The 14487-nt window shown below is 37.1% G+C and overlaps 1 protein-coding gene across 2 annotated transcripts; it reads left to right on the top strand.

Annotated features, from left to right (window-relative positions):
- Window positions 1-1403: 1403 nt before the first annotated feature.
- LOC140164829 (arylsulfatase B-like) lies at window positions 1404-13617 on the top strand. Of its 2 annotated transcripts, none has more exons than XM_072188205.1 (8): window positions 1404-1812; window positions 5203-5514; window positions 5848-6034; window positions 7198-7385; window positions 8811-9018; window positions 9839-10088; window positions 11418-11578; window positions 12163-13617. In XM_072188205.1, exons 1-8 carry the CDS (start codon window positions 1681-1683, stop codon window positions 12465-12467), a joined length of 1743 nt encoding a protein of 580 aa, XP_072044306.1. In that variant the 5' UTR covers window positions 1404-1680; the 3' UTR covers window positions 12468-13617. The 2 variants fall into 2 exon arrangements, with proteins under 2 accessions (XP_072044306.1, XP_072044305.1); XM_072188204.1 differs by having other exon boundaries at window positions 1404-1821; window positions 12163-13616.
- Window positions 13618-14487: the final 870 nt, after the last annotated feature.

Genomic DNA, 14487 nt, shown 5'->3' with positions numbered 1-14487 from the left:
GCACACACAGTCTATAGTAAAGATAACCTTTGAGTTGGAACAAATTTCTCATGAGTAGTGATTAATGTTACCAAACGTATGTCATGATGAAATATAATAATTTTTGAAGATAAAATATGCTGATCTTAAAAGATTGAACGATGTTTAAGACTACCACTATTCATTTAAAATAATGCACTTATTGTTCAGCTCCTCTATGGAGATATTTTCCATGGCAGCCATATAGGATCATGCTCCGGGTTCCACCACAAACCATGAGGTCTTATATTTTTGTTGTATGTCAAATATAATGTTCTAGATAACGCTAGTTAATATTAAAATACATTAAGAAAAAGTACCTTGAAAGTTGCACTTTCTGTTGTTATTACTTTTTGGACAAACTTTTTAAAATGTTCTAGCATGCAGCCCTATATTTAAAACCGTGACACTCGAAAGACCATATCTCTGGAATGGAACGTCCGATTAAGATTATTTAAACGCCAAAATGTTTCTTTCATAAATTCCCAGCCAATAGGATAGACTAAATCAATTTAGTGGACATGCCTAATTATAGTTTTTTCCTGACATTTACATTAGAGGGTATTCATTACTACGTCATTGGCGTGATTGCTCATGCATACAATTCCTCCACATAGGCTGTTTAGCTTATTCATGAAAGTGGCCTCTTGACATGATATAAGAGTAACCTTTATGTCATTAGTGAGGCCCACTTACAATGTTCAACACAAAGTGAACAATGCTATAACTTGGAGGACAAACAAACGAACACCGCCAAATTCGACTGACGTGTGTACAACGTGGGAAGCTATGGGGAAATTGAAGACTCGCTCTCTGATCATGCATGTGTTTATGGTTCGGTTAGCGGTTACTTAGCAACTCTCGTTCCGCTTGGGTTTATTGCATACACTCTTATCGTACACGCCGATTCAAAAAGATATAAGCCCGAGGATATAAGCTCATGTTTGAGGGGCTGTAACTACAGATCTATAATAAGGAATCCGCTGTAAATGAAAATGTCATGGGAAAGAGCAGATTTTCAATGTTTAGATACACACACACAAAAAAAAAAAGAATTGTATTTGCTCATAGCAAAACCGAGTTACAACAAACTTGTATAAAGACACTCATTTTTAGTAGCTGCACGCGGCTGTTCATTCATTTCTATTTCGCCGAATCAATATTCAACATAATGTTTTGAAATTTATTTGAATTGTTTGTTGAATATAATGTTAACAGGATTTTTGGTAGAGTTCTATAAAACGTAGATGGTGTTATTCATATAACTTTAGTTAGATGTTTAGAATGTATTCTTTCCAATGATATTTTTATTTACAGCGGATTCCTTACAGATCTGTAGTTACAGCCCCTCAAACATAAGTCTACTTCTTTTTGAATCAGCTAGTACGACACCATTCAAACCGTGTCAGATTCTGTTAAATATCGTGTGCCATTGTGAAATGAACTGTCTGCTTGTTGTTGTAGCTAAGTTCGTAATTTTTAATGCTACCTACAAAGACTTTGGCTAGCTGGAGATGTACATTGTATGAATACAACCAAGTGCGAATAGGCATAAAGACCACTATAGACTAAAACAAGAATCCATGACGAAGATACCAGACAGTGTTGCATGATAGCAATGGTATTACTTTCGCCTTTGTGATCTTTTCTGCCAGGGCAGAAATGAGTTTATTGTCTAAAGAAATTGCATTTATTACGATACTGTGTGCTTCAATTGTCGTGAGCTTACTTATATGGAATAGAGATCATGGTAATAGCAGGAAACATGCAAGAAAGAAATATGGAGTACCTAACGTAAGTCAGGTAAGAGCAATTTGTCCAACCCCTATGGGGTACTGTGTACATGGTGTGGGGCTAGGCAATGATTTGTGGGGTATTCATTGTGGAGTTTTGTCCAACCGCTGCGGGTAACTACGGCAGGCATAGTTTTTGGCAAGGCAGTGGGGTATACATCTGGATCTGCCATAAAGGCAATATCTGACTAAGAATATGTCTGATTGCCGACATCGGTCGTCAAAAGACACGGCTCAGAAAAGAAAATGAAACAACAAATTAAAATGCAATATTACAGAGTCTTGCTTTACAGAGGCTCAGATTTTGGCATCTTTGTCTTTGTCATAGATGTGGTAAGGTGGCTGTCATTTTCTTCAGAAGGGGGGGGGTCATGAATATACTGGGGGTCATAGAATTTTTAGACCAAATATAGGTGGGTTATAGAATTATTAAGGGCTGGTGACTCATTTTTATTTAACAATCAAATTGTGCGCATTATCTTTCGTTAGGCCCTTCACAATTGATTCCGAGTTTACTGTTCATGATTTAAAAAATAGGACGAGGTGACTATTAATTATTAATGATTAATTATCTATTATTTTCTTTATTTAGTATTAGTTATCACAACCAATTATCAAACCGTTTTGACAGGAGTCTGCATTTAATTATTCTGTTAATATGCTTACATTAACATATAGCATCAGGTGCAGTTATGCTGTTTGTTTATTCATCATTATTGTTGATATGATTCATGTTAGAAAGTAGCAACTAAAAGTCATTAAAAGTTATTTTAAAGGAGAAAATAAAAATAAAATAATTAAATATTTTGCAATTTTCAATTTTGGACGCGGGCGTTTACAGTAAACTAAGAATCAAGTGTGAAGGGCCTTATATATAATGCAAAATTTTTGCGCGCTCCGCACACCTTCTTTACGCACACAATCCAATTTTAACGTACGCCGCACACTTTCTTCGCTCTAAAGTTTTGGTGCGCTCCTCGCCTTTGTTCCGGCAATAATGAATAATTTGCTTTGAGTCTGTGCAAGGGGGGGGTCATAAAAATTCCTACCCAAGATGGGGGGGCGGGGGTCGTAAAAAGTTTGCCCGCGATAGGGTGGTCATAAAAAATTTACTCCGGTCACCGACATATTCATGACCCCCCGCCGAAGAAAATGCCATCCTCCTAACATAACCTGCTATTGGTGCAGCCAAAAGCCATGTATTTTAAAAAACAAAAATAAGGCAATTACATGAATGTAATTTATATAAATTAGCTACATGTATTTGAATGGGGCTTCAACTTCGTCAATATTGCTGTTTTCTTCGTTTTTTTGCCAAATGTTTCATTTCAAAAATACCAAATGACAATTTGAATGACTTCAAGAGGAAGCCCCGCCAGAGCAGTTCTTATGGGGTGAACCAAACCTGCCTGGTTATCAAATTAATCAGTGATAAGGTTATCTCTGAATTTGACAGGTGCTAATTGATGCAATAACATTAAAATATCAATTACCACCTGTTAAATTCAGAGATAACCTTGTCACTGATTAATTTGATAACCAGGCAGTTTTGGTTCACCCCAGAAGAACTGCTCTGGCGGGGCTTCCCCTTTAATATCATTTACTTTTAAGCAATTTATAAAACAATTTAATTGTTTACACTTGCGCTGGGATCACTGAATGGTAAGTAAAGTAAAAATCATGGACCAGTGGTATTAACGTCCCATGTATTATTTGGATTTTCAAACGCCGTGATCGGACCATGGAGGTAGTAGAGAAGGAGAAAGCTCGCACGCATTCTATTGTACAATCATAATTGCCGCCCTTTGAGGTTTTCAGATCAACGTTTTGATTATGTAACACTTATAATCTTTTGTGCTGTATACATGCATGGTCGCACACTTGTGTGCGCTATAAATATGATGAAACAGCATAAGTCATTCTAACTTGATGAAAATGATGCTTTACATCTCTTTCATTGCCTAGTTTAAAAGAGGGCTCAGGACGCGGTTTATTTTGAAACCTCGGGGGAGGAACAATTGTTAAAGTTTTGGGTAAACAAATAAAATCGGACCAACCCGGGCAGTACCGGGCAACACTGAGATACATCTCGTTTGATGGGAGAATTCCTCAACTTAAAAATGTGCAATTTGTTTTAATAAGATCTTCGTATTTTTGAAACAGTGGTTAAAACAATTTTACCCGTCCTTAAAATGTGTGTGAACTGCACCATTCCACAATAACCTGTTTAGAAACATTCTGGAACAACATGTTTCAACATATTAATCGTAAAAATCATTATTATATTAAATGAAATATGAATATTCAAGTTCAACAGCTAAGTAAATGTATGCGCATCCATAATACATGTTTTGCGCATACGTGATTTACTTGTTACTAAATATGAACCCCCATGAGACGGAGTCATTCCAGAAATTATCGGCGATGATCATTAGATCAAAGGTATATCTGTCTCTATTGTGTTTACAATATAATTTACGTAATGAGCTTAACGCGAGCTCACTCCTTCTCTACTACCTCCATGATCTATTTAAAACCACTCTCCTGTATCGAAGCGAGGTCGCGTATTTAGCCAGTTTTGAAGATTTTGCACGTGCACAGAATGTGTCCATTTCCAAATATGTTAAAGAAGGGAAAGAAAGTCAAGGATAATGAACATAAAAAGGAAATTCTAACTATTATTATGATTCTTTTTCTTTGTAACAAATCATTATAATAAAGCTACAGCGATGTGTTAACAATTGACTTCATTTATACGCGATGTTCACACGCAGAGATTGTCCATTGAAATGTGTGTGATACTTTCCGTATAAAAATGACATTGCGATTTCGCATTTTGGACACCTACGTCGTATAAAACGCACGTGTTACGTGGAAATATGCTGATTTTACGACATGTCGAAATTCATGCAACGCGCCTAATTTTCGGCACGAAAACGAGTCTCATTTTGAAAGTTGATATATGGATTTAGTGGTGCTTATTCTACAAAAATATATGTTTTGGGGCAACTATAATATTTGGGAAGCACAAAACACGTGTAAGCAGCATGGTAACCTTGGTTTTTAGTCAAAATCAAAAGCATGCTGTATTGAATTAGGCAGAGAGTCGGTAACCATTAAAGTTTCAATCACATTGCCCTCTATCGACCAGCTCAGATATTAGTCTTTGTTCCAGCCGCCTTGTTCTCCTTCGTGACGAATGACTACAATCCAGTTTTGAACCGAGACTGGCAATATTTAACATCATTTTTCAACGTCGTATAAACGCACGGGCCAACGTACGTGCCACGCACCACGTATGTGACATCGCAATCTCTCTATTGTTTCTAGTTTCTTCCTCATTCTAGAGTTAACACAATAAGAACATGAAGTATGTTTTACCTCTTTCCAGGATATCAGAGAAGTGGTTGGTTCGCCTGAGCTAGCAAATCGACATAGAAATGAGACGATTAAATGGTTTACAGATTCCTCTGTACAGAAACCTGCAAAAACCTCCAAATCAGCCAAACAGCCAAATATTGTATTTATTTTGGCTGATGACTACGGTTACCATGACATTGGTTACCATGGCAAACAATATGGCGGTCTGATCAAAACTCCTGTAATGGATAGATTGGCAGCTGAGGGTGTAATATTAGAGAACTATTATGTGCAACCAATTTGTACGCCAACACGAGTTCAACTCATGTCGGGGAGATATCAAGTAAGTAAACCTGGTGCATTACATTTTAACTTAATTTAAATTCGTATAAGAAAATGAAAAAAGTATTTGTTATGACAACCAGGTAAAAGGCTGATGTCAAATTTTGACGTTGATGATCAAGCACAACATTGGATGGTTAGACTAGGCTTATATAGGGTAATTGACTCATTTGTTAAGTATGTACATCATGATGATATATTGAAGTAGCAATATAGGCCTATTATATATATGTGTACTCCTGACCCACTAATTATGAGGCCGATTTGTGCCCTGACTTCTAATAATAGCCAATAGTGTTTTTTTTATAATTATTATAAATATTTACATTTTTAGATTCATACAGGATTGCAGCATTTCATAATAGAACACGCTCAACCAAACTGCCTACCAACAGATGAAATCACTATGCCACAAAAGCTGAAGGAAGCTGGTTATTCCACGCATATGGTTGGCAAGTGGCACATGGGCTTCTACAAGGCGGACTGCCTACCACATAGGCGGGGATTTGATACCTTCTTTGGTACGTACGATGCAACTGACATTTTAGCTTATCATTTATACCTTACCCAATAGATTTAATACAATATGTAACCTGGTTTCTTCCCTTAAAGTTTGTAATTATTTCTTATTGATTTAAACATTTGTGCTAAGTAACTGATATTAACAAACATTTAGATATTGCAAGTTTTTTTGAGGATCAATATTAAGACCCCTTCTGTATGCCTACTATAGATGCTTTTAAAAAAGCCCTTTTGGGTTATTCCTTCATGTAATTTTACACGAAATTAGGGTTAGGGTTAGGGTTAAGGTTAGGGTTAGTTTAGGGTTAGGATTAGGATTAGGATTAGGGTTAGGATTAGGGTTATGATTAGGATTAGGGTTAGGGTTAGGGTTAGAGTTAGGATTAGCTTACACGAAATAATTACATGAAGGATCGACCCACTTTTGGACTAGTTTCCACGTTGCTTGCCAGACAATGCACGAGTCTTCAGATTTGTGAAGTTGGCATGAAGATTGGAACATGTGGAATATGTTTGAATTTGCAAATTTTTAATTTGTATCATCAAATTGAATTTAATTGTGAATACCAAGCTACAGCTAACAAAATTCTCCAAACGATCATCACTTTTAGTGATTGAAGTTATTGTGCTCAAAGTTATGATCACTTATAGTAGTTGGGATGCTCTTTTTAATTGTTTGATGTGATAATTTATTATTTTTTCAAACAAAAAATCATTATAATGTTCAATTCTAGATATGAACAATACCAACGGCTACCACACTAATAAACTGTATATTTTGTAGCAATTTTCAACATAGATTTTCGTTTCTATATCAAATTATTCATCTTTTTCGTGTTTTTTGTTGTAATTTCAATTCCATAAACTTTACATTTATGTGCAAATTGAGGGCGCTATTTACATATATTTTCGATTTAAATTAGCCAAATAATATGCCTTATACCTTACATTTCATGATAAAAAGTTTTTTGAAAAATCCCGTGTCATTTGTTACTAGTCGTCTTTTTGCTGATGTTCTAATGCTATTTTACCCCTTGTAAAGATTCAAGCACGATTTTAGATAAATAGCGCCATCATTGTTCAACTTTTCTTTAAAATGACTGAGTTTTACATGCCATCAAACAACCATGTGTTTATATTATTATGTGTGTGTTAAATTCAGGTTTATGGCTGGGAGGTGGTGACCACTTTGACCATACAAACACTTGCGGAACTTGTAAATGTCTGGGATCTGGATACGATCTTCACGAAAATGATTTCATCGCTGACTCTAGTTGGAGGGGAAAATATTCAACTACTATATTTACTGACCGAGCAATTGATGTTATTCAAAATCAATCCAGTGATACGGTGAGTATAAATTTTACCTCTGAAGTCTGTGTCAAATAATCATAATATGCCATTCTGTCCCTGGAGTATAACATCCCATGTTAACATCGACTCGGTCAAATCTGGATAGCAAAGGGTTTTGTAATGTGTTTTACTTCTTTTGTTGGTTCCTGACTCAGTAGACAGCCCATAGCAGTGCTTTAAGGCTGTCAGTAGAAAGGGAGTGTGTGAACAAGTATCATTGTTAAAGGATAACCTTGCACTACCTCGGTGTTACTTTTTAGCCTGGCTTGAGCATTTTGTTTGAGCCTGGTCCGATCAGGACCCAAGTGTGTCTCAACATATGGAGCAACCGTTTAAACAAACACTAATAAACTTAGACACGATCATGGCTGTATGCATGGGATGCGTGTAACATCCAAATCGTCAACTCATTTTGTGAAATTCATAATGTGATTGGCAGGTAACTTTGTGGGCCCGGGATTTGCTTAATATGATATCCCTGAAAAACGGACTAAATTACGCAAAGTTACGTTATTTAATGAGACAAATTGCCGATCTGATACTGTGTATTCCGTTGCGGGGAGACATTTTAATGTAAGGGGACATACTACTACTTTGTATATTGTAATCTGATACTCATCGAACAGATCATGATATTCATATGGCTAGAGACATAACAGGTCCCGAGTATTATCAGTTAAAGATGGGTGACCCAACTTGACAGGCTCGCATCCGAGTCCCACTTTTAATACCCCATCAAAATATCGGTTGTTTGTCATACCTTAGTCAAATTTTAGGCCTGAGATATTGATATTCTCATATCATACATTGGTAAGTTAAAAGGTTATTTCGTGATCCACAGCCTCATCCCCCCACTTTTCTCAAAAAAAGTTCAGATTTTTATACATACCTTTGGCTACATAATGTTTATGTACCAAAAATTTCTTGCAGATTAATTCGTTTAGCAAAAATATCGCCAAATTTGAATTTCTTTCTGGTATGCCAGAACGAAATTACAACAATGGCCTATGGAGCAGTGTAATACACTAAATCATGCATAACTCGCAAACGCAAAATTGGAATCAACTGAAATTTTGGGATTAAGCTTTTTTCGTGGATATCTACTGAACAATGACATAAAAAGAGGATACTAGGATCACGAAATCCTCCTTTAAGTTGGAAGTTACAACTTAGCTCAACTTACTATCATTAAGTCCCAAATAGTTTGTTAGAGAATGCTTGGGTTTAATATCACCCAATTATGCATCGCATATCATTATTCAACTAGGAAGCACAAATTTGTTAATTTGGGCATCTGTGGTGAATAAGTCTTCCTATCCTATCATATCCTATGCCTATAATTTTAGTCACTTCATATCTATAAGCCTTGAATGATATCGTTTGGTATTAAATTAATTATTATATTTTGTTTTGTTTTTTCAGCCACTATTTATGTACGTCTCGTATCAAGCTGTACATTGGCCTATGCAAGCACCAAAAGAATATCTTAAGATGTATAACAATATAAAACATAACGATCGAAGACGATACGCCGCTATGGTGACTTATATGGACTACTCAATAGGACGTGTAGTTGATGCTTTGAAGGCAACAGAAAAATGGGAAAACACATTGCTTATATTCTCTTCCGGTATGCGACTCAGTTTTTCCTTTTTATTTACTGATTTTCATAACAATACTAGTACACTCCACCGACTGTATTTAATTACAATAATAATCATATTTTAATACTCAATAATTAAGTCGGAGTGATGACATAGGTATACTTTCTGTGGGACATGTGAAACGGAATTGGACTCCAGAGCGCTCACTTCCTTATTCAAGCTTTTTCTGGACTGTCCGCAGTGTTAAAGTGTTTCATAACACCCTTAGTTTAATCTGTTCAGTTCTTCTGTAAAATGGAAGAATTTCTTTCCAACGAAGAGTTTCGTGATCTTCCCGTTTTAGGGCGTTTTAGCCCATTAGATCGTTCCTTTGAGAAACGACGATTCGTGTTAAACAGGTAGCCCAGCTTGGCTAGTTCTCCACAGAAGAACTGGCAATACACCTGTTACTTTGATGACAGACAGAACACAATTTACATGGATAAATTTTAACCATGACTAATTCCCCAAGGAACTTGAACCAAAAGTGTGGCTTTCACTTTAACCCAATCAGCGCCGAGTTCCGGCTTTTCCGGATTTCACGTCAGATTTGGGAAGGGCGTTTCTGTTCGCGGTAATAGCTTGATTGACGGGAGTAGTAGTGAGAGTGTGGTGAGAGTTGTAGGAGAGGGGTGTGACTGGATCTTATGTATATGTTGTTGTCTAGAAATAGTGGTGGTGGTGGTAATGGTGGTGGTGTTGGTGGTGGTGGTATGTGTGGTGGTGGTGGTGGTGGATATTTCCATACTTTTTGGTGGTAGAAGATACTCTATTTACAGTCAACACCTTTTTCTGTTCCCTTTTAAGACAATGGTGGTGATACCAAACACGGAAACAACTGGCCTTTACGTGGTAAGAAGAAGACTCTATGGGAAGGTGGAATACGAGCAAATGGCTTTGTCAATAGCCCACTAATACCTTCTGATGCCAGAGGACGTGTCAGCCATGATTTGATACACGTAACAGACTGGTTTCCTACGCTTGTAGAAGGTCTAGCCGGTGGAACGTTCAATGGTACAAAACCTCTGGATGGATATAATGTTTGGGAAACTATAAGGTATTTAATATTTGCCCATAGATTCTCTGTTATTAAGACCAATGACAAACTGCCGGTGCACACCAAATACGTATTTGAAACATTCAAGAATCTCCTGAAAGCTCATCTTTCGCAGGATATATAATTATTAGCAGTGAGTAACATTTTGAGCTTGTGTGCCTACGAGCATGTTTTATGATTTTTGCACCATGACTATATTAAAAGGGCATTTCGTGATCCACAGCATCATACCCCACCCCACCCCCACACACTTTTCTCCAAAACACACAAAAAGTTTTTTATGCCACTGGAAACCTCTGGCATAATGTTTATGTACAAATCAAGGTGCAAATACTTAATGTTGCTATTGCGCTTTTAACGATAATGAATATCAATATGTATGCACAAACTGGCTAAAAGAGAAATTGCGGCTTATAGCTCTTTATGACGAGTAATATCTATATTTTTAAATACAGACAATGCCATTGAAGCAACATATATAGACTCTAAGTGACTAGTATTATTGCGCATTTCAGGTCAAAAATCATTAACCCACACTCTACGAAAAACGGTGCCGAAGGAGATCTCCGCTTGTCTTCTAAGATCTTAGAAGGACCTCGACAACATGTTCAAAGCTTTTTAAAAGGGATCTTTATAAAATCTTTTAAAGAAGCTTTTTAAAAAGGATTTTTGCACTCTGAGGAACCTGTTGTGGTTCTCTAAAAACAAGCAGACCTGTAATGGCTCTCTAAAGAGTTCTTGGATTTTCAGCAACCATTTTTGATGGTTCAAATGAGCAGAGTTCTCCCTATAGGCCCTGGATGATATCCTGGAAACCGGTTGGAACCTTCTTTCTAACATGTCTAAGAGTAAACGTAGATTGACCATGGATTACCCTCAGTCGCCGAGACGAGCAAGTGGCTTTTGCCAATGAGGCGGAGCGTCTTTTAGGATCAGGAAGTGTTCTACGTCCGGTCAAAAATCGAATCAATTTACCTTTTACATGTTCTTGAATATACAAGCTGTTTCATCTATTTCTCGGCGTCTGTAGCATGACCTTTAAGATCGATGTCGTGGGAGTATGGTGGCCTAACGGTTCGACCCATGATGATGACAAGGTTGTGAAAGACACTTCGATTGCACCACTCCACCCAGGTGTATTTGTGGGGAGCTGTTAGAGGCAATCGTACCTGCGCCGTTATTGTTTGCAACCATGGTGTATGTCCTATATAAATATTAAGCGGACGAAATTTACAGCACTTTGAAAAGGCGCTATATAGATTCCGACATCTATTTTGTTTATTGCTAACTGTTTGTTACTTTCCTTGGTTTTATTTATTCGATTATCAGAGACAACAAACCAAGCCCACGTACAGAGATATTACATAACATCGACCCAATGTTAACAACCAGTACTGTATCCGACGTCACCGGTGATTCGGGCGAATTCAATTCAAATGTAAATGCTGCAATTCGTGTGGGAGACTGGAAACTTATAACGCACGAACAAAGTAGGTTTCCCCAAGTAGTTCTGCGTGCGTGCTGGCCATATGCTTCAACATAATAGTCCCAAGTTTTATGATATTTTCTCACAATATCAAGAGCTTTCTCAGGGGCATCTGAACCAATACTAGGCTTGTTTGTACTCATTTTAATGCATTGTTCGTGCTAATTCCAAATATGGTAACGAAAATGTACAATTCTGTAATTTCTGATTTAATTGTAGGCCTATAAAGATAAATTGGAACTTGTAGTCTGCAGTCGACGCCTACGTGGAGAGGGTTAACAGTATTAACAGGAAAACTACATTATTTAGCTTCGGGGGGGCGGGCATATCATATTAAAGTATGTGGTATTATACAGGTGGAGTGAGATGGGTACCTGTGTATGTATTGTATGCTTCGTATGTGGATGTGAGTGATTAAGTTGTTTTAATGGAAAATCAGATGAATAATCTTAAATTTTAATGTTGGAAAAAAAAACCGAGCTGTTGAAAATTGACAACATAATCCTGTATAGGTAAGTTTTATTATTTAGTGGCCTTAGTTTGGGTCAAAAGGGCACTGGCCACTAAACATTTATCTTATTTTTACAGCAACGGGGACATGGGCAGTGCCTCCGGAGCTATCGAGTCAACTAACCAAACCAAAAGCAAGTGAAAATTACCAACCTATCTGGCTGTTTAACATTAAAGAAGATCCGCTAGAAACCAAAGATTTATCACAAATATATCCTGATAAAGTGACTGAGTTACTACGACGCTTACAAGACTACAACGTGACTTCAGTACCAGTGGTTTATCCAGAATGTGATAAATCTGCCTCACCTAGTCGTCATGGCAACTTATGGGTTCCATGGGGAGAACCTAACTGGAGAGACTTTGTCAAATCTAGAACTTGAAGCATCAAAGCGCAGACTTTTTAACTCTTCTGCTCACTGTTTTGAGTAGATAACGTTTAAAATTTGGTACCATCCCACCGAGAACATTCATGAGCACTCATTTGAAATGTACATTAAATAGCAGTTACTGTTCACTGCACTGGGATATGCACCTTATTATTTGCATTACCTTCGATCATGTTCTGAGACAATCATTATTATAAACTCTTTAACAAAAGCTTGGAACGTTTTTTCAAGCATACATTTCAGAATATTTTGTATCATGTTCATAACGTGACGGTGTTGCATATCAATATGGATAGTTTACAATGACACCACATTTGAAACAATTGCCTTTTTCACGGCTAAGTAGCCTACATGTCTTGTAAATGTACTGGGTTTCAAACAGAATGTGCGAAATTTACCATTACCTGTAGGCCCCATGTCACTTCGGAAAACGCGGTAAAATGAGTGAAATCGCTTAAAAAAGCTAAAATCGCCAAAGACGACTACAAAATCTGGCAGATAAGCTTAAAATCTTGAAAATGGTGCAAAAAGAGGAGAGATTCTGCAAATAATGTGTGATTTACCGCGTTTTCCGAAGTGACATGGGGGCTCTTACTTGCCGATGATTTTAGATGCAGAAACTCACACAGGTGTTTAAACCATTGGGCTATTCCAGTTGAAATCCATACACCCCCTAATGGAAGAAATACCCTTAATCTTCCACACAGGCAGTGTGAATTTCAAATGAAGTTACCTGAACAGGTGATTCCATTTGATATCTAGGCCTACACCCCTGTGTGTGCGATTGAGGTCATGACCTCCATCTAGGGGTGTATGCATGTCAAATGGAATAGTCCAAGCGTATGGCAGTCAAATTTCACACTGTATCAGCAACACAAAATTTCGATTTGAATTTTTTCCCGCCTTTTTTTTTATAATTTTTTTAATTTTTTTATATGGGGTTCCTCGAATAGAAACTTGAATCGAAACTCAAATTTAATTTTTGTCGCAAGAAGAAAAAAGCGCTTGAAATTCCGGACAAAATCATTTAAAGTTTGAATCTCCCATTGAACCCTGTGGTAAAGCCTCATGTTGGAACTCAAATTGTGAGCAATATTCTTCATATTGACTGCCTTGAAATTGCAAGGGTTGAAAGTATGGGCAATTTTAAACATTTTATTTTTGGACCCCCCCCACACCCCCACCCCACACACCCAACCTGCATTTTATCCCCTTCAAAAAATTTGGTGTAAGCCCAGCAAACACAAAACGTTTAGAAAACGTTTTCTCTAGGTTCTAGTTTGGTCTTTTACGTCTTCGTCTTCCAAAACGTTTTAAAAACGTTTTAAAAACGTTTTGACTTGGTTAAAATATTGTTCGTTTTACCATGACGTTCAGAAAACGTTTTTAAAACGTTACAAAATATTTCGATTTTCTACGTTATTTTGCCACGTTTATAATACGTTATTTCCAGAACGTTTTCCGAACGTTTTGTACAACGTCAATTAAATGTCTTTCTAAAGCGTTTAATTATTATTTCATATTATCAAAATGTTTTAACACGTAGCCTACTCTGGTTTAAGGCACTGTATGGTCGTAAATCCTGGGGGACAGCGGGGACACGTCCGCATACACTTTGGGATATCAAATGTCACCCCCACCCCGTTTTCGGCAAACACTTCCCTGGTCTAGTTTAGAATTGAAATTTTCTCGCGCTCCGCGTACTTCATCGAATTCAAATTCACCTTCATATTCACATCCAATTCACCGTGATTGGGGGCTAAAATAGTATAACAAGATTTGTGTGAATAATACGCGCATCTCCCCGTAAACTTGACCGGTAAAAAGCAATTTGTCTATGTCATACCCCTGATATCTGGTACGTCAGCAATTAACAGAAAGGAAAAAGAGGAGCTATCATGTCAGATGACTGAGGAAAAGGACGGAATCGAAGGATTGAAGAAAGTAAAAAAAAAGACAAGATACACATGACAAAGCCGACTAAATATTAAATCAACAGGGATTAAATAATTCC

This window comes from Amphiura filiformis, chromosome 11, assembly GCF_039555335.1.
Source record: "Amphiura filiformis chromosome 11, Afil_fr2py, whole genome shotgun sequence".
NCBI lineage: Eukaryota > Metazoa > Echinodermata > Ophiuroidea > Amphilepidida > Amphiuridae > Amphiura > Amphiura filiformis.
The sequence above is the reverse complement of the archived record's forward strand: the minus strand, read 5'-3'. Positions and strand labels throughout refer to the sequence as shown.